At 31.6% G+C, this 21356-nt stretch overlaps 2 protein-coding genes across 3 annotated transcripts in view; one reads left to right on the top strand and one right to left on the bottom strand.

Annotated features, from left to right (window-relative positions):
* The window catches only part of LOC143193992 (fatty acyl-CoA reductase 1), a 45937-nt gene that overhangs the window by 9697 nt on the left and 14884 nt on the right, over window positions 1-21356 (bottom strand). The window contains exons 1-4 of one of the 2 annotated variants that reach the window (XM_076400517.1): window positions 9005-9100; window positions 8027-8264; window positions 3571-3655; window positions 1945-2153 (exon numbers count right to left, since the gene is read on the bottom strand). In XM_076400517.1, the coding sequence (XP_076256632.1) occupies window positions 1945-2153; window positions 3571-3655; window positions 8027-8230 (498 nt within the window). In that variant the 5' untranslated portion in view covers window positions 8231-8264; window positions 9005-9100. Of the gene's footprint in view, window positions 1-1944; window positions 2154-3570; window positions 3656-8026; window positions 8265-9004; window positions 9101-21356 lie in introns of those variants that run through there. The other variant, XM_076400518.1, reaches the window with a different exon arrangement.
* Window positions 17049-21356, top strand: part of LOC143193635 (dynein axonemal intermediate chain 7) — a 42283-nt gene continuing 37975 nt past the window's right edge. The window contains exons 1-6 of the mRNA XM_076399962.1: window positions 17049-17175; window positions 17230-17442; window positions 18232-18405; window positions 19885-20006; window positions 20672-20865; window positions 20918-20977. Coding sequence (XP_076256077.1) covers window positions 17097-17175; window positions 17230-17442; window positions 18232-18405; window positions 19885-20006; window positions 20672-20865; window positions 20918-20977 — 842 coding nt within the window. The 5' untranslated portion in view covers window positions 17049-17096. The remainder of the gene's footprint in view (window positions 17176-17229; window positions 17443-18231; window positions 18406-19884; window positions 20007-20671; window positions 20866-20917; window positions 20978-21356) is intronic.

Here is a 21356-nt window from a genome sequence, read left to right as displayed (position 1 = left end):
TCTTTGTGGTATAATATACTATTGCTATGTTTTTGTCATCAATTATTAATTTCATTAGGAATTTAGATTTTATTAATGGCTCGACGCGATTACCTCAAATTTTATTTCATGTATACGATATATTCCTAGATATGGTAATAGCAGCTATTACTGGAGTTTGGTAATCAAAGTCTGTCGTCAATCGAATTAAAATTATACTCTTGCGGCAAATCGTATTGGCAAAGGTGGCAGAAAAAGAATCACCACACCTAGTACCGATCGAAAAATCAGAAACATTATAGGCAAATAAAATCGTAAAAAGGGCATTGTTCATTTGGGTACGATAATAAACGACGAGGGTGTAAAGATTTCGGAGAGGGCAATGCCCAAGTGGTTGGTTGAAGAGAACCTAGTAGGACGACGGCCTCCCAAAAAACACGACTAATCGACTGCATAAAAAAGAAACGACTCCAGTGAGCTAGATAACATCGAAATATGACTGTTGCAGACTGGAGTCGACTAAGTATAACTATTTGAACAATACAACTGGCCAATAACGATTTTCTAGTATTAATTACACTAATTTACCGGTGTACTTTTTCGACAAATCAACCTTCCAAATTTAGATTGACAAATTTCTACTGTTCTATCCATTATTCGACACCGTGTTGCAAAGCTAGAAGTGTTACTGCATATTTGGAGGGAAGAAATCACTGCCTTGTCCTGGCCAGCGTATTCACCACACATGAATGTCATAGAAAACATGTGGGAATTCACCAAACAGGCGATTGCAAAAGAAATGATTACCCAACAGCAGTTAATTGAAACTCTTGTCGGATAATGGCATCACAAGTCCAAACACCAGCAAGATGCCAAAACATATACTGAGAGCATGCCCCGACGCATGGGAGATCTTATTGCAGTAAAAGGTGGGATCACTAAATATTAAAATTAATTCTATTATTTTTTAATAACATTAAAGTTACTAAAACGAAGATTATAAAACTGTTTTGTATATGCTTTATAGTTTTTATGATTCCAATAGATTAAAGATACAAATAAAAAAATGTAAAAACCCAAAACTGATCATTTATTACAGAAATCAAATTAAAGTATAAAGTTAATTAATCTCAATATTGTCCTTAATAATTTTGCCAACCACTGTATATAGACCACCAAAAAAGTAAGGTCTGATAAAAAAACATATGCATCAGTATGATTGGCCAAGCTGTAGCACTACGATATCAGCATGATATTTTTTAAAATATTATTATTTATATGAAGAATTCTACAGAAGATGATGGTAGAACATTTTATTGGTGAGTTATTGAAATTAGAAGACCAGTAATGTATAAAGAGGCGAAATTTAAAGTTCAAAACTACTCACTGTAACGTGAATTTGATAAGTTTAAGTAATGTATTAATTACAGAAAAAGAAAAAGCGAAATTAATTGGTTTTACCACATGAAACATAAGAAAATTCATGGGATTCTATATTTTCGTATTTAAATAGGAACCGCTTCCCTATGTTCAATTTGTTATTCTTTCCATCTACCACTTATTCTAGCCATATGTTGGATTATTAGTGATTGTATCGATTCTCACGCTGGCAAATAACCAACTTAGAAGCCACCCCAGAAGTATTTACCCAGCCTCACTGGGATACCTTTCATTGTCAGATTTTGCACTCTTATCTAGGATAATCATAATTAGAAATAATCACAAACATAAATGTACTCTTCAAAATGTAACTACCGCAGCAGTAGAAGAACCGCCTGTTACATCGACCATTGTGGCCACCAAGGCTGTTCTCTAGATGAAGCTTCAAAATTACAAAATAGCCCAAAATCTATTTTCGTACCCTTCATAACACAGTTGAATAGCAAGTATCTTTTATTCTACGGCCGATTTAACAACCGGCCATTTATTTTTCATAAAATAAGATTTTTATATATCGAAACTTACCTTTTTATCTGTATGACAATATGTAGTCGATATATGTATAAAAACTTCCAAGTTTTTCATCTCCTTGGCTAATAACACTGTCTCGCGAGTACTTCTAGTATTTAGAAAAACGGCATCTTTTAAATCATCATCGAAACGTACGGAAGCAGCACCATTATAAATTATATTGACCTCATCGATCAAAAGTTTCCGTGATTCTGGACTTAACCCTAGAAAAAATATTACATTAATTATAAACATTTAAAAAAATCTCAGTGAGCATTTGGCTAGTTTTAGTTAATCATTTATTAACGATCTATTGATATGGTGTCGAACACGTCAAGAGCCTTAGTAATAGTGTGAATACTATTATATATTCAGTGATTTTAAAATAAACGTATGAAAACATGAACCTAATTTTAGACCTAATCAAATACAAAGCATACAGCTGAAGATTTTGTGTCGATTTAAAAATTGTTGCTATATTGCCTAGACTATAGGGAGGTTTTAAGAAATATTGTTGCATTCCTTGTCTATGAGACAATAGAGATAGCAAAAACCACTATAAAGTTAAAGTTTGGCCAAATAGGACTGATGTTGTTTGTGGTAGATCAAGCGTTAAATATGAACCTCTTATTCCACAAGAAAGTGTTATTCTTCCACACTTACATATAAAACTAGGTTTATTGAAAAATATTGTCAAGGCCGTGGAAAAAAATGGTAAAGGATTTTTGTATTTGAAAACTTTTTTCCCTAAATTAAGTGATGCTAAATTAAGAGAAAGTTTTTGTTGGCCCACAAATAAGAAAACTTATAAAAACAATGAACTCGATGAAAACTTACCGCGAAAGAGTTAGCGGCTTGGTTATCTCTAAAGAAAGTAATTCATGAATTTTTAAAAAATCTGAAAACAGAAAAAGCCGAGTTTTGGTGTACATATCTTTCATTCCCATTTTGATTTTCCCCCCCAATATTGGAATGGTGAATGACGAACTAGGTGAATGCTTTCACCAAGATATAAAGCAGATAGAAAGGCGTTATTAAGAAAGATGGAATTCTAAAATGTTAGCAGATTAGTGCTGGTTTATAATGAAAGAGGATTCAACTGTTCATAAGAGGAAAGGTTAATATTTCGTCATTTTCTTTCAGAATATATGGCTCATTTTTTCTATTGACCACTTAAACCTAAGCTATTTAAATTCGTTGTCTATTTGTAAATATATATTACTATTTTTTAATAATATAAATAAATATATATGATTTAATATTTTCATACTGTCTTTATTTATAGTACTTCAATTTATCATAACTTTAAAATGGTACGTGTTACAAAATAACCGTTTAAATTTTTGTATTTAGCAGGTACAATTTGACAAAAAAGGCCGTTTTAATTAATGTTATAGAACAAAAAAAATTGATGAAACTATTTGATCTTGCGTAGTATAGTGAGGTATATTTAATAAAAAAAACAGCAGTGTTAAAACATTAACATTATCAGAGACTAATATAGGACCAATGGATTCACCCAGACATATATATACCTAGATCTAAGTTATTGTAAAGATAAATTATAGGTTAGCCGGCAACGACAATATAATAAGTAAATTAAAAAACAAAACTAATTATTTAATGTTTGCAACTACATACCTAGGTTTAACTCAGTTACGTCTCCTACAACTGGGATAACTTTCTTTAAATTTTCTGGATATTCTTTTTTCAATCGATCGTATAACTGAAAACAAACATTAACAACAACTTAATAGATTATTCGTCGAAATATATATTTCGTATACCGCTAATGTTGCGGTCAAAATAATTGAAAAAATTAAACGCAACATTTTAAAATGTCGACAAACACACGTCGACGTCTATGAGTTATTACAATATTGGCCAGTATATGGATTACTTGTAATTAAAATACATAATAGAAATGCAAATACATATTTTGCATTTGTATTTCAATTACTTCTTAAAATGTATTATTAAGAAATAATATGACTTTCGTATTTTAAATACATGAGAGATAATATTTTTAATTTTATATTTTAATTAAAGCAAAACATTTATTTTGTTGCGCTCTAAGTTGGAAACTAGTAAATGATACATTCGGCACTGCATTTTATGTTTAAGTTCCAATAATGAAAAAATTGCTGGCATTGAAAAGTATATTTTTGTCGGAAGAGAGGGTTAAACACCCGCTTAGTGTCGTGGTATGGTCCGTTTTCTCAGCCTAACGCATGAGACGCCTATACATTGTCGATATGGAATAATGAAACAAGACCAATATGAACGACTATTAGAAATGCAGTTACTACAGCAGATCGATTAATGATTTCCTGACGATTACAACTACATTTCTATCCATTATTCGGCACCGTGTTGCAAAGCTAGAAGTGTTACTGCATATTTGGAGGGAAGAAATAACTGCCTTGTCCTGGTCAGCGTATTCACCACACATGAATGTCATAGAAAACATGTGGGAATTCACCAAACAGGCGATTGCAAAAGAAGTGATTACCCAACAGCAGTGAATTGAAACTCTTATCGGATAATGGCATCACAAGTCCAAACACCAGCAAGATGCCAAAACATATACTGAGAGCATGGCCCGAGGCATGGGAGATTTTATTGCTGTAAAAGGTGGCATCACAAAATATTAAAATTAATTCTATTATTTTTTAACAACATTAAAGTTACTAAAACGAAGATTGTAAAACTGTTTTGTATATGCTTTATAGTTTTTATGATTCCAATAGATTAAAGATACAAATAAAAAAATAAAAACCCAAAACTGATCATTTATTACAGAAATCTAATTAAAGTTTAAAGTTAATTAATCTCAATATTATCCCTAATAATTTTGCCAACCACTGTTGTATTATTAAGAAATAATGTGAATTTCGTATTTTAAATACATGATACATTCGGCACTGCATTTTATGTAAGTTGCAATAATGAAAAAATTGCTGGCATTGAAAAGTATATTTTTGTCGGAAGAGAAAAATTTTGGGTAGATCTCGTACAACCTAGTACATCGACATCAAAACAAAACATTTATATATTTATTATTTATTATTTATTACAGTTATCGAACAGAACAAGTTCATTCAAGAAAAAACTATCTTCCTAAGATATAAAGGAACACTTTTTGTGGACTGCAAACTACTCACAAAGCAACTGCAATAGGCTGTAAAAGACAACTGAACTATTTCTTGCAAAAAAGAATTTCTAAATAAGGAAGCAGGAAAATCGATTCGATATTTCTTTATTCACGTCAAAAGACCTTCATTAACTTGGGATTGAAAATTTTCCACACATGTCATCAAACCGTATTCCATCAAATTACTATTTATATGGTCAATATAACACGTTTTAGTGTATAAATAGTTTAAGAATCTGGAGGATGTGCATAAAATTACCAATGATTGAATTTGTCAAAGCCTACAAGATTATTTTCAAATTTGTTTGAAGATTGGTAAAAGTTAGGCGATAATGTAAAACTACAAGAGAAAAAAAATTAAAACTGTAAATCTGACTAAAGAAGGGAAAAATAAACGAAAAACAATGTAACAGTCACATACTTACTATTATTATTTATTAGAATACGAAAATAAGTAAGCATTTTATTTGAGCAACTAACTCAACGTTCTGAGAACAAATAACATAGAATTATTCTAAAAAAATACATTAAAATACAGGTTTATTATGCATGATATCTCAGTGAACGTGTTCGAGGTTTTACCAGTCCAAACAGCTCTAATAATTTGAAAAAATTTACAAAATTTCCAACAAGACCAGATTAAACAAGAAGAAATAAAACTATGATAGTTAGCACTGAAAAGAACGGCGATAAATATATGAGCTATATACTGCCCACCCAGATACACATATATGGCAACAATACAGATATTTATTTTTAAAATTGGGCCCAAGATTTATTATTGGAGGGGACTTTAATGTTAAACAGACAGCCTGGAGTTCCCGATTATTAACCCTGGAAAAGAAAACGAATTACTCGCAGAAATGAATATGACGACCAAAGACAGTAATAAAGTACCAGACCTAATGGACTTTTACATTTCAAAAGGTATCTTATCAAATCAAATACAAATCAAAAGCTTGTGCGAACTGTCATCTGATCACACACCAGTTTTGTTAACATTAAGCGCGACAACTTCGAAAAAAAACAAAGAAGACTAATCTAACTAAAAAATTTACTAACTGGAACACGTTTAGACTTATAATGCAAGAACAACTAAATCAGTTTAAAAGTAAGACTCAAAAGTATAGACGAACTTGAATTGCAAACCTGAAATAAAATTGTACAAATTCGGTCTGCTGCAAAAGAAGCTACTCCGATATCAAGAAAGAAATCAGAATATGAGGTAAATTACCCCCTCGAAACTAGGGAATTGATAAAAGAAAGACGAAAAGCCAGAAGAGTATGGTACAAAACCAGAAATTACCAATCAAATCAAAAGATTAAAGAATATAAACAAAGGTGCTTCGAAAAATATATGTGAATAAAGGCTGGAAGCAGACAAAGATTACTCGCTATGGAAAGCAATTTGGAAATATAAAACACCAATTATTAGAGTACCGCCTATTAAAAGTGATCAATATGAATGGGTTGCACGCAACGATGAAAAAGCTGAATTATTCTCATTAAATTTAGCTAAAGTATTCCAACCGAATGCTATAGAATCTACAATAGATATATAAATCCTGTTTATCAGCCCGATGTAGCTGTAATTCTGATTTATCTAATGAAAATTGCCACAGAAATTGACAGCAAGCTCAATCCTAAAACGGCCCCTGAAATTGATGATATTTCACCTGGCTTATTACAATAGCTGCCACTAAAAGCAATAATCATGTTGACATATATATTCAATGCATGTTTGAGAATGAACCATGTTTTAGAATGTCTTGAAGTTGCTCGAATAATTATGTTTAAAATACCTGACAAACCGGCAGAACAAATTGAATATTTCAGGCTTATTTCGCTGCTACCTGCAATACCAAAATTGATGAGAAACTGCTGTTAAAATGTATTAAAGCATTTATAGAAAAACCAGCTTTCCAGTTGGATTTCGAAATCAGCACTCGACAATCGACCAAGTACACATCGTAACAGTGTTTGTTGAAAGGGCATTCGAAAAAAAGAACTCTGCAATATTCCTGGACGTCTCACAAGCTTTTGAGCGGGTATGGAATTTGGGATTAATATACAAAATGAGCAAATTGCTACCGCGGAATTACTGTCTACTGCTGTAATCATATATTTTCGATAGACAATTTAGTCTGACATGAAGGGGCCTTCTCATCACTTAAACCTATTTCGACTGGAGTTCCACAGGGTAGCGTCTTGGGACCTATATCTGCTGTTACTACTGATATCCCAACAGCAAAAGAAACAATATTTGGAACATTTGCCGACGACACAGTTATCATGGCAAAAGATGTACTCTGAAGCTGTAGAAAAAGTACAAGTAGCGGTTAACGAGATCTACCAATGAACCAGAGACTGGAAAATACAGCTTTATAGCTCCAAATATGTCCATGTTAATTTTGCGTTGCGGTGAAATAACAAAAACCTAATTATATCACTTGACGGACGCTCGATTTCTCAAGCAGAATCAGCCAAATACCTCGGAATATATCTCGAAGGTAGGTTAAATTCGAAACATCATGTTAGAAAAAAGCAAAGTCAAACAACTGTAATGGTTAGTCGGAAAAGCATCGGAGTCGGATCAGTCGGAGCTCTCAACTTAAAATCGGTCTAAAATTAAAGAGATTGATTTATCATTCAATCATAAAGCCAATTTGGACCTATGGGGTGCACTAATATTGAAGCGAACCAAACCACACGAACTTGATTAGTGTATAAGTGTAATCTTAACTTTAGCTTAAATAGAGTAGTTTATTTTAATTTATATTTATAATCCGTAATATTTTTATTTGTAATTCCGTAATTGCTTTGTGTATCATTGTAAGTGAAACAGAATAGTAGATAACATGTAATTCATTTGAAAATATTATTTTAACGTCACAATAATCATTTGACTTAATTTATAATACAAGATAATCAAAACGAACTTACTGGCAAATCTAAGATTTGTTTTATTCTTTCTTCTGGTGTCTTTCCTTTTTTTGCTCTAATCAAGATGTAAATCGTTGAGATATCCGGACAAAGTCTCAATAGCATTTCTAGCAGAACTTTACCAATAAAACCAGATCCACCAGTAACGAATATTTTCTTTCCAATGAAGTACTGGGATACGGTAATTTTATTAGTCTTGGACATTATGCTTATTTTATTAACTTTCTCCGTTTAGGACCTAAAAATATGTAAAATGATAAAATGACCATAGAGAATAAAGCGAAGAATAAGTTTTCCATTATGGTATCTCCAATTTTTTTTACTGAATACTACTTTATACACAGGATTGAATATACTACATAAGCGATTAGTCACCATAATTTTTCTGGTGCATACGCATTCTTTTGGCGAACTTTTCGATGATTATTTGACTTAATATTAACAGCGCAGCGTTAAATCGCCTCTTTCAATAGAAGATGGATGAAAGCTTATTCACGTATTCATATAAAATTAGAATTAATCCATATGATATTGTGATCAAATTTGAACACCAAAACGAAATATTATGTAACGCCCTTTATTATTAAGTATTTAATAAATATACTTTCACGTTGGGCAAGGCATAGAGTGGAGCATACAGATGGAAACATTAAATGACTATCAAATGAGAGAAGTATTTCTACTAGTCAAAAATACGGCAAATATTTTTTTACGCAGAAACATACGGACACGAAATTGTAGAGATTAAATATCCTTTGCTGATATCCACCCTAATCAGTCCTATTCGCCTGATATCGCTATTTAAATCATATAATGAAAATTGTATTACATACATTACCAATATAAACATCGATGAATGAAAATTAATAGAGGTTTTTAAATATTTTTACACTAACTAATGAAATAATTTAATATATTTAATTATTAATTAGTTACGTTATAAAAACGATCATATGCTTACAAAAATTAAATATTTACCTAAAAATTTGGAAAATTAATAGTATCAGATATTACTTAACTTCTAGGAAACTGACTTGAATGTGGTATAGAAGTTTTTTGAACGTAAAGGTTTGTTAACTGAAAATTAACATGAATTTGAATACAATGCATAAAAAACTAAATTTCACGTTTTTTTTTGATAAAATATGCGTATGTAGTATAGCATTTATCGCATAAATAATCAAATATTTTGGTGAATTGGAAATAAATTTATATTTAATAATTTATTCACATAAAAAGTACAATCGTTCAACGTAATTAATTATAGCTCGAAGAATTGCTGCAGGAACATCTTTCGGCAAGACTCCAAGTGACTTTCGGTACAATTAATTTCTATTTCATTATAATTTAAACCCATATATTTTTAGCTAATCGTTATATCTATTCTATTATATTCTAATCGTTATATCTATTCAAAATACTACTCTACTTTTCTAAAGAAATCTAGCGGTATGGCGATACCGTCTCTAAAGAACATTGTCGGTTTAGTCGCGATTTAATTAAAAAGTCTTAATGTTTCGACTGGGTGAGGCAGTACTTCCCATTCGAGCTACGACAGGGTATCCTTCAACGCTGTAACGTGTTACCGATCGTTGTCATGTAAGAGGATGGCTTTACATGTTACTCGTTATTGCAAGTTTTTTTTTTAACTTTGATAGACGTCTCCATAATACTTAGTCTTCATAATAACAGGTAAATGAAAAAATCCCCGGCCTACCATAGTAAAACACTTTTTTCGTAAAATTAGTATTTTATTCAAAATAATTCCCTTCAAGGATTCCCACCCTCCAACTTTTCGATAGCACTTTTGTAGTACGATTTATCCTTTGCTTCAAAATAGGCCTCAGTTTCGGAGATTGCCTTTTCATTCTGAGATCTGAGATCTGAGAACAGGAAATGGTCGGTAGGGGCCAGATCTGGAGAATATGGTGGATGAGGAATCAATTCGAAGCCCAATTCATGGATTTTTGCCATCGTTTTCACTGATTTGTGATACCGTGCAATGTCTTGGTGAAGCAGCACTCTTTTTTTCTTCAAATGTGGCCGTTTTTCGGAGATTTTGTCCATCAAACGGTCCAATAACGCTATGTAAGAGTCGCTGTTGATGGTCCTTCCTTTTTCAAGCTAGTCAATGAAAATTACTATATGCGCATCCCAAAATACAGACGCCATAACCTTGTCAGTCGGCTGTTACGTTTTCCCACGCTTTGGAGCGAGTTCGTCGTATACAGTCCACTCGGATGATTGTCGATTGGACTTCGAAGTGAAATGATGGAGCCATGTTTCATCCATTGTCACATTTCGATGCAAAAACTCTGGTTTATTACGCTTGATCATCTACAAACATCTCTCCGAATCATCAACTCGTCGTTGTTTTTGGCCAAAAGTGAGCTCGCGCGGCACCCACTTTGCACAAAAGTTTCTCATACCCAAATATTCGTGAATGATATGACGTACACGTTCAATTGATATCTTTAGAGTGTCTGCTATTTCATTCAATTTCAATTTACGGTCATTCAAAATTTTGTGGATTTTTTAAATGTTTTCGTCGGTAACAACCTCTTTTGGGCGTCCACTGCGTTCACCGTCTTCGATGCTCATTTCACCACATCTAAACTTAGCATATCAATCATTGATGGTTGAGTTTCCTGGGGCAGTGTCTGGAAACTCGCCATCAAGCCAAGTTCTTTCTTCAACTGTATTTTTTTTCCATCAAAAAACAATATTTTATCAACACGCGAAATTCCTTTTTATCCATTTTTTTCACAATAACAAAAGTTGCTTCACTCAAAATGCTATAATTCACAAACTAATGATCCGACAGCTGTCAAATTTAAACACGCATCTTTTGAGGGTTAGAGCTAACTAATAAATATATGGATTTAATTCTAGTAGTGCGATAGCTCTAGTTGTCAGCCCGGGGACTTTTCAATTGATCTGTTACAGGTGATCAGCAAAGTTGATCCCACCATATTCACAGCAAGATTTAATGACCATGAATATTCCGCTTCGGCGTCGTTGTGGATGGCTCTGCTGAACTAACTAACGACTTTTTGTGTTTGGGATTGTTATATTAGATTCACATTGCCAGTCCCAATACGCCACAGAAAGTCACATAGTCTTTTTATTTAGACTGACAAGAAATTAAACTGCGATATTGAAATAATTCGACATAACAATTAAATTCTTGTGTAATCGTTTTCCTTTCTTTTGAATATTTCCTATCGCATGTGATCGCCTAAAGAACCAAATCCATCAAATTGAACAGTTGAGTTATGTTGGTTAACATTAATACTTCACATTTCCAAAAATACATGCAAGCACATAACAATCTTTGGTTTTGTTTTTAAAGCAATTCTTAATTTATTGAGTGTTGATTCGTCATCAAGGGATTAAATATTTGGCTAGTAATGCTACTCGTTTCTTTGCGACCTGTCTGCTGTACCATTCGGAAAGTTTTCAACAACAAGGTTATAGTGTTCAAGGTTTAGTAGAGGACTACGCAAGCAGAGCATTGAAAGCAGCTGTTAAAATAATGTTCTCCCAACAATCTTAACGTGATTTTGTGATTTTAAAGCAATTCTTAATTTATTGAGTGTTGATTCATCATCAAGGAATTAAGTATTTGCCTAGTAATGCTAATCCTTATGATGGGTCATGATTTTACAATTAATTTTTTTGTATCAATTACATCTTGCATTAGATATCCTTAGTACAATATTAATTTCTTTTTACAGCTAATACGATCTTCTACAAACTAATATAATGCAAAATTTGTGTCTATACAACCGCAATAAATCAAGGTTGTGCTTATTTTTTTCTACTCGTTTCTTTGCGACCTGTCTGCTGTCCCATTCGGAAAGTTTTCAACAACAAGGTAATAGTGTTCAAGGTTTAGTAGAGGACTATGCAAGAAGAGCATTGAAAGCAGCTGTTAAAATAATGTTCTCCCATCAATCTTACCGTGATTTTGTGATTTCAAAGCAATTCTTAATTTATTGAGTGTTGATTCGTCATCAAGGAAATAAATATTTGACTAGTAATGCTAATCCTTATGATGGGTCATGATTTTACAATTATTTTTTTTGTATCAATTACATCTTGCATTAGATATCCTTAGTACAATATTAATTTCTTTTTACAGCTAATACGTTCTTCCACAAACTAATATAATGCAAAATTTGTGCGACCTGTCTGCTGTCCCATTCGGAAAGTTTTCAACAACAAGGTAATAGTGTTCAAGGTTTAGTAGAGAACTACGCAAGCAGAGTATTGAAAGCAGCTGTTAAAATAATGTTCTCCCATCAATCTTACCGTGATTTTGTGATTTCAAAGCAATTCTTAATTTATTGAGTGGTGATTCGTCATCAAGGAATTAAGTATTTGGCTAGTAATGCTAATCCTTATGATGGGTCATGATTTTACAATTATTTTTTTTTGTATCAATTACATCTTGCTTTAGATATGCTTAGTACAATATTAATTTATAAAATTAAATTATTGCTATTGTTCTATTATATTTGCATTATTACACAGGCGAGTACGGGATTAATATATCAGTATGTGCTTTTAAAAATAAAATTAAATTAGGGTAGGTTACTTAGCGTCATGTGGCTTGGTTCGCTTCAATCTTCAGATTCCCTGTGTCCAGTAACTGTAACTCAGTAAACGTATTTCAGGCGAAATCTGAGATAACTTCGTAAATCCATTTGATTTCGACCTCATCGTGTTCTTAGTTGGTTATTTAGCGACAAGTATTAATAATTAATCGAAGAATTTTTATTTTTACATCGTTGCATTTGCATAAACCCAAATATAAATAACTCTTTGATCTTAGGTCAAGCTGGATCTTTCAACTAACCAATAGATTTCTTTGATTTTGAGTACGATCTGCTCTGATTTTTGTCTGACGCAATGTTGTTCTACAACTAAATGAAGAATCCCCTTCAGCGTTGGAAACGCCCACCATACAACTTTAAAAAGATTCCCCTATTATTAGCCCATGAATCATCTGATTTCAATCCCAGTAGTGGATACCCTCAGATCGGATAATTCGGATCGCCATTTCTGGCGGTTTCTGTAACTAGATTTTACTCAGATAACATTAATACAATATAACACATGGGCTGCAACCCGGGCGTAACAAAGAAAACGCTTTTTTGTTCAAAATTGGCTTTATTGATCAACGTAATTTCTATCAAGAGCCAAATAATCATTCCAGGGCCGCTCTAACATTTCAATACCATTTTTGTAGAACTATTTTCCAAATATCTGTTGCCAAAATAGGCCTCAGATGATGATCGTTTGACGAAGTTCTGTACGGTCAGGCCATGAGTCATCAACTAGAACAAGAGGCAATCGGAAGGAACATGTCTGGCGAGTGTATAATTAATTCTGAAGTAAAAGTTTATATTCACTGATGGACTTCATAGAGCACTCTTAATAAATTGTTTTACTTAATTCAACATTAACATGTACTTCTAAAACAGTTGTTCTTTCAATCAAAGAAGTAAAATGAAACTGACGCGACGCAAAATGACGACTACACCGTTCAAAACACAAATTGAAGAGAATAAAAATAGGCGATAAATAAAATAATAAATACATAACCTTCAAGTTCTACATATACGATGGTATTGATTCAACAATAAAAAGGTTTTCTAGTTACGTGCATTAATGAGCTTCATATTTTATTCAGTTTTGCTGAAATGTACTGTATACATCTTTTTTATAAATTTTGACCTATGACACAATATTAATATTGAAACACAATGAATAGCGAAAAAATCAATTCATGTTGCCCATAACGTTTTTGAAATTTTTAAGAATAAAATTTCCAATTTAAATCAGTGAACAAAATTAATACATTTTCTTGTTAAAACTAAGACTAATAGTTTTTTATTTTCCATAGGATACTAGATGATACTAGTTCACAAACAATACAACAATAGTGTGCATATTTACATAAATGCTATTACAGTTCATAGTGAATAAAGAATTTTTTAGTGAATTTTGAAGTATTGGTTTTCATAAGAATTGAGAATTCATAAGTATTGGTTTATGTAAAACTGAAATTTTGACGATATATCGATATTACTGTTAGCCGATATTAATAAACCTTTAACATTGGCACTTAATTTTAAAAGTTTAATGCATTTTATTAAAATATCTTTTTAGTCCAATAATTTAACTACACAATATATTATTATTTCTGCTACACAAAATATTATCATTTATGTTAACAATGTTCAAAAATGTTACGTGTGCAGTGTGTAATTATGTATCCAGTGATATAATTAAGTAATTAAGTGTCCAGTGAGAATAGATATAAACTGGTAAAAAGAGGATAGAATAAACGTTCGTATGATAAACTCAGTCAGTAATAAAGAGATAATTAATAAATATAGCTCAATAAATTATTATTTATACCGATTAAAAGTTAAAATAACTTCACGTAAACGGAGCCTAACACTGCTACCATTCGGAAAAAATAAACAATGAACAACAGCACTAGTGCAGTTATACCAGGTCAACTGAAAAGTCCTCGGCTTGACACATAGATGATGTTACTAGAACTAAATCCTAGTGTTTCTTAGTTAGCTCTAACGCTCAAAAGATGCGTGTATACATTTGAAGGCTGTCGGATCATTAGTTTGTGAATTATAGCATTTTGAGTGAAGCAACTTTTGTTACTGTGAAAAAATTAATAAAACGGAATATCGCGTGTTGATAAAATATTGCTTTTTGATGGGAAAAAATACAGTTAAAGCAAAAACCTTTTGAGTTTCCGAACACTGACCCAAGAAAATCAACCATCAAGGTATGCATATTGATATGCTAAATTTAGACGTGGTGAAATTAGCACCGAAGACGGTGAACGCAGTGGGCGCCCAAAAGAGGTTGTTACCGACGAAAGCATTTGAAAAATTCACAAAATAATTTTAAATTACCGTACATTGAAATTGTATGAAATAGTAGACACTCTAAAGACATCAACTGAACGTATACATCATATCATTGACGAATATTTAGGTATGAGAAAGCTCTGTGCAAAGTGGATGCCGCGCAAACTCACTGTTTTGACCAATTCCAACAACGAGTTGATGATTCGGAGCAGCCTTTGAAAATGATCAAGAGTAATAAAACGAGTTTTTGCGTCGATATGTGACAATGGATGAAGCATGGCTCCATCATTTCACTCCGAAATCCAATCGACAGTCATCCGAGTGGACTGCACACGATGAACCCGCTCCAAAACGTGGGAAAACCCAACAGTCGGCTGGCAAGGTTATGCAAGGCAAGATGCGCATGGAATAATTTTCATTGGCTACCTTGAAGAAGGACAAATCGTATTACAAAAATGTGAGTATGAGTACCATCAGCTCCAGATGATTTACTAAACACAACATGTTGAAACGGTGCAATGATGGTTGTGGATTCCATTGCTCCTCTGATTGCACGATATTTTATGAGACTTTTGAGACAACTTTTGGAATGCTAAAGATTTATACAGACATGGTATCTGACATTCCAATGTTAACCCTATTTTTGACTTTTTGGTGACTTAATATTTTTCAATGTCAAAGATTTCATTATAACAATTATGTTTCAATCTGAATATACGCAATAAATAGAAGTTATTTTACTTCTTCGGCAAGTAAAAGTGTATTTTTTAACCAAACACAATAAATCTGAATATTGTTGTTTTAATTTTACCCAACAGACAGGAACTTCATTATTTATATACATTTTATATAGATCATAGAGCATAAATAGAGAATTTACTTAAATAGGTCTACTCGAGGAAAAGTTTTGCGTGGTCTAACCAATGCTGGCTCTGGGACCACTTTTTTGAAGAGATTTGATTGGCTAATTTCTATAAATCGATTGTTTGTTTCTATGGTTTGTTTATGACGCCATTATTGTGTGTCTGACAGTGCGATCAGGATTTTAGTGCCTTAATTATAATTATTATTATTTGATTATAATATATCTTCATTCCAAGTGTCGTGTATCCAGCATTTGCGTGGAAATTAAAAAACAGCCGTCGTTTTTCTTGGAAAATGCCGGATGTGTGTATGTGTGAGTGTGTGGTCTAGCATTGCTATTATCTGGTACGTATACAATTATTTATATAGAGCATTTTTATTCATATATATTGTTATTTAGAGTAATACAACAGAAGAAATCATGAAAATATTACCCACACTTTAAAATCAAAATGTGTCCACACTGGGCGATGGCAAAATTACATTGAAGGTAAATGTGATTATACTACATGAAAAGTTTTTGTTACCCTTTAAAAAGTTGTTTGTAAAGTGCCATTAATTAACAACTTAATTATTTTGAAGGGGTTCATTTACTTGAAACAAATTTATATTGGTTAAAATAATTTTAATATTTTGGCTTAACACTTCTTAAACAAGACAACCTTTTCAACAAGGATGTTAAAATAACACATTGATATAAAATAAAAAATACAATTCGTAGACACATAAGATAAGCTTGATTTTATAGACAAGAGATTATCTCATCTCTGTCTATTTAACTCTTCGATTTTACAACAATAATAGGATATCAGTAATTTTGATATATATCATACATTTTAATTTTTTGTTTTTGTTCTTTAGACTATTTTGGTATGTCTTCCTCATTTTGATGTATATCATAGAATTTAACCGCTTTAATTATCCTTTCCACAATTTTCACAACAATATTGTAAAAATAGAATTCTATTTTAATAAATTTCTTTGAAAAATTACATTTGGGTTTTATTTCAAATTTAATTGGTCAGTAGAATGTGACGTCAGAGGTTGGTCACGTGATGCGTATGAAATTCTCAACCAATGAAATGTAGCGAAATGACGTTCTTCGCGCCTTCCTGCTGAAACCACGCAAAACAATTTTGAAATTATTTGTATTAAGTTAACACTCTATATATTACTCTATGATATACATATAGGATATATGACAAATGTCTATGTTGACTATTGACAGCTATAATAAACACGTTTATATTTTTTGTTATCGAAGTTATTTTTTTTAACAAAATAAACTTAGGTAATATAAAATGGGTAAAAAGGTTAAAAAGAAAAGTATAGAAAACGCTGAACCAGCTTTAGCAACTATACCAGAAGAATCTGAAAAGGGTAAGGAGGTTTATAAAATAACGCGATATTATGTATAAACATTTTAAAATATAGCTGATAATGATGAAATAAAAGACGTTGACAAAAGCTCAGGAAAGAAATCAAAAAGTGCCATAAAAGTCCTTAAAAGCTCGGACAATTTGCCTGAAAGCAATACAGCCGAAGATGCTACAGTTTTAACCAAATCTGATAAGAAACCCGACAAAGAAGATGGAAAAGAAAATAAAAAGGCAAAGGGCAAAAAAGGAAAAGGCAAAGAAAAAAAAGGTCCATTAATTACCATAGATTTTTTGATTAATTACACTATTTTTCATTAATTACAAAATATTCGATATGCTTAGTACAATCTTAATTTACAAATTTGTTTATTACTACTGTTCTGTTCTACCTGCAATAATAAACAAGCAAGGCGAGTAAGATTATAACATCAGTAACTGTTTCCCAACTTAAAATAAAACTAAATTAATTAACAAGTTCATGTGATTTGTTTCGCTTCAATTTTCTGATTTCCTGTGTGTTGTCCAGTAGCAGTATTGCTTCTACCTTGCTGTGATTTAGCAACCTTATTTCATGTTTTAAGGCGAAATCTTGGATCACTTCGTATATCCATTTGACTTCGAGCTCATCGTGCAGATCCTCGTTGGTTACGTAACGATAAACATTTGTAAATAATCGTAGAACCTTGTTTTGGATGAGTCGGATTACTAGTTGGTTTGATGTTGTAGTACAACGCAATATTTGCACTCCATAGATCCAAATTAGCTTTTTGATTGAATCTATTTGATTTTAGATCAAGTTGAGAGTATCTTCCGACTAACCAATACAGTTGCTTGACGTTGAGTCTAATCTACTCTGGTTTTGACAAACAAGTTGTTTTCAATTTAAACTTCCATCGATATGTATTCCGAGGTATTTAACTGATTTTGCTTGAGGCAGCGGGCATCCGTCATATCGCCGCAACGCAAAATTAACATGGGCACATTTAATCATCATAGATGAAATCAAAATATTCAATTAAAAACATTAAAATTAATTATATTATGTTTATTGTACTAGATATTGTTGAATCTGCTGAACCAGAATTAGAAGCAGTAAAATCCCCCTCCAAAGCTCCTAAAAGTTCAGATAATTTAGAGGAAGAAAACGTACCCAAAAAGAAAAAGTCTAGTTTAAAATCTAAAGAGAAAATTAAAAAAGGACAAAGTCAAGTCTCATATAAAGAAAAAAAAGGTTGGTCTTTTGTTTCTTTCTAAGTTAAATTTTTGTTAAAAAAGTTTGACATTTTCTATAAGTTAAATTAGTCATAGAAAAGCAAAATGCTAAGAAGATAATTTTAGTTTTTGCACAACAATAACTCTTCAATATTTGGTTAAAAATTAAATCGCTGCTATAAAGCATTACCTTCATTCACTCAAAATCCTTCATAAATTCAACGTAAAGTTACAACCTTATAGGAGATTTTGAACCTGTTATAGAAAAATAACCAAACCTATAAATATATTTAATTTAAATGGCATGCCAGAAGAAATAAAGCTGATGTATATATTAATCAGTTCGTATAGTAGTTAATCAATTATTATTTGTTGTATTACCAATAGTTGCCGACTAACTTACAATATGTCTGTACGGTGGCTTCAACCTATGTAGTTATCCAGGAAGACCCCAAACAATTTTCAGTGAATTTACCTTTCAGTGCACTTCACACAGACATATTCTGAGTATGCCTCCTACTTCAGTGTTGTGTAAGATGTGCGGCACTTCGGTGTTAACATGAGAGCAAATCTCTGAATTTCATCTATAACAATTGAAATCCAAATTTCTTGGTGTAAGTAATTGTTCCTATAGTATCTAGGTGCTCAACATTACTTCTCAGGACATTTAGGACATTGCTCCGAAGTACTTGTATTATGTTTCTGTTACTTCTCACAAGACATCCCCATAACTTAATTATTAATCTTTATTTAGAGTTAAGTAAATTAGCAACTTATTGTATATTGATAGTTTAAATTTTCGTTCAAATAACTTTTTAGAAAAAGAGATATTTTCTTTTTGATATGTTCATTCCAACGAAGTTTTGCCCAAGGTACTTTGCATTGTTACTGTATGGGATAATAGTACTATTTATATTTATTGGGATATGAACAGTTTGGTTGTAGTTGAATTCATTACGCATTGACTTACTTCCGTTAAATTTTATTCTCCAAGTCTGGGTCCATTTATTTATAATATCCTAATTATTTGGATTAACGTTACTTTTTACAACTTTGGAGACTTCTGTTGGTGTAGCATGTTTAATCGGAAAATCTCCGCACTTGCTGGTTGGCAGATTATATTTAAACTCCGTGTTGCATTGAATTTGTTGCTTTAAAATTTCTTTAAAATATTTGGTATATTTGGTTATCTACAAGTTTTTCTATTTCTAAGTTTAATTGTTCTGTTCTTCTGTAAATCCTTCCCAGTCTGCTCGCTTATTTGTTAGTGTTGGATAGTATATTTTGTTGGTTTTTTATGTTTCATTTACAGTCAGAATGACTGGTGAATGATCTCAGCTGATGCCAACAATACAAATTAATGAGATAAAGATAAGTTAAGAACATTAAAGGAAACAGAAAGCTATACAAAAATAAATCAATTAAGAAAAAACTTTTTGCCGAACTTAAAACATATTTGCTCACAATTCATTTTATTTCTATATTATTTGTCTGTTAGGAAAGAAAAGTAAAGCAGACTCCGGTGATGCCAAAGAAGAGAAAAAGGGAAAAGATAAATCTCCTAAAAAGGCGAAAGAGAAAATCGAATCTGTTAAAAGTGATAAAGAAATACAAGTACAGGTATTTGGATTACCTTTCGTGCCAACAGCTTAGGTCAAAAATATATACTAAAATAGGAAGTCTTCTAAGTATAAAATATTTTGGTTATTACAACAATTCGACACTTTATTCCTATGAAAAACATAACCAGGAAGACATTAAAAAAATTACAAGAGAATAAATATCCTAGACAAAATATCTTTTAAAATAATATAAGTTAATGTATTCTGGTCTAAAGCTTAACTCTTTAGGAATATGTCCTCAAGAGGATTTTTCAAACTTTAAATAATTTTCGAATATATACCGTTTGCAGCGTCATGTAACAATCAACGTCATACATGATATCTCAACTTCTACTGAACCGATTTAGTGTGAGCCTTATCTATACACTCTTCTATCGTAGCAGTGTAAAATAAATCGAGAAAAAAACGAGAAATTGTTTTACCATTTTCAATATTTCCAAATTTTCAAAGATGGTAAAAATCCTAGTTCTGTTACTGTTTAGTGACAGTATTTTATTGCAGTTCAGCATCTCCGAAATTAATTTAAGTTCTGAAAATTTTTAAGAGCAATTTCTTAAAGAAAATGAAAAGAAAATAAAAGGTTTGAAAATATGAGAAATAAACTAGACTAGAATACTACTTACTAAGCACTATTCTACCAAAACATAAAGTTTTACTATACAGGCCGATAAAGAGTTAACACCTGAAAAAGAAAAAAGTATTCCAAAATCGATGTTAAAGTCCAAAGCGTCAATAGTTCAAGCCGATGAAAGTAAGATAAAATCGAAAACATCTTTTAAAGATATGCAGGATCAATCCACTCACTCGCTACGCAAGAAGAAATCAAAAAGAAGTTTAGGAAGTACGAGATCGCACAGGTTAAAAACGTTTAAAATTACACTTACAAAATACAACATTATATTATTGCAGTCTTTTGGACACAAGAGGTCGTTCTAAATCTGAAACAAGTCAGCATAAATCCTTTTTAATGTGAGTATCTACTAGTATCAAAATTGCTTTACCAAATATATATTAGCCTTATTTATATCTAAATTACTCTATCTACTGATATATTCACATTTTACTCTATTTCATAAAATAAAGACTCGTAAAAGGTGATCTCTCAAATATGAAATTGTAACCAAGATTTTCGAAACCTATTCACCAGAAAGTGTACGAAGCTAAGAGCATCTATAAGAGGAAATTAATCAAAAAGAATTTTAATTAAAAGAATTACTAGTTAAGTACTAGTTATCTTTTGAATGAAATATCTTCAAAATATTATCTAACATAATATGACAATTAAAATGTTTGACAAATATAAAAAATGTGTCATTAATCATAGAATAAAGAAATTTAGAAGTGAAAG

Source organism: Rhynchophorus ferrugineus, unplaced genomic scaffold (genome assembly GCF_030347505.1).
Source record: "Rhynchophorus ferrugineus isolate W39M unplaced genomic scaffold, kcgeb_rfMv2 rfM3, whole genome shotgun sequence".
NCBI classification, from domain to species: Eukaryota; Metazoa; Arthropoda; class Insecta; order Coleoptera; family Curculionidae; genus Rhynchophorus; species Rhynchophorus ferrugineus.
This window is presented reverse-complemented; position numbering and strand designations above follow the sequence as displayed.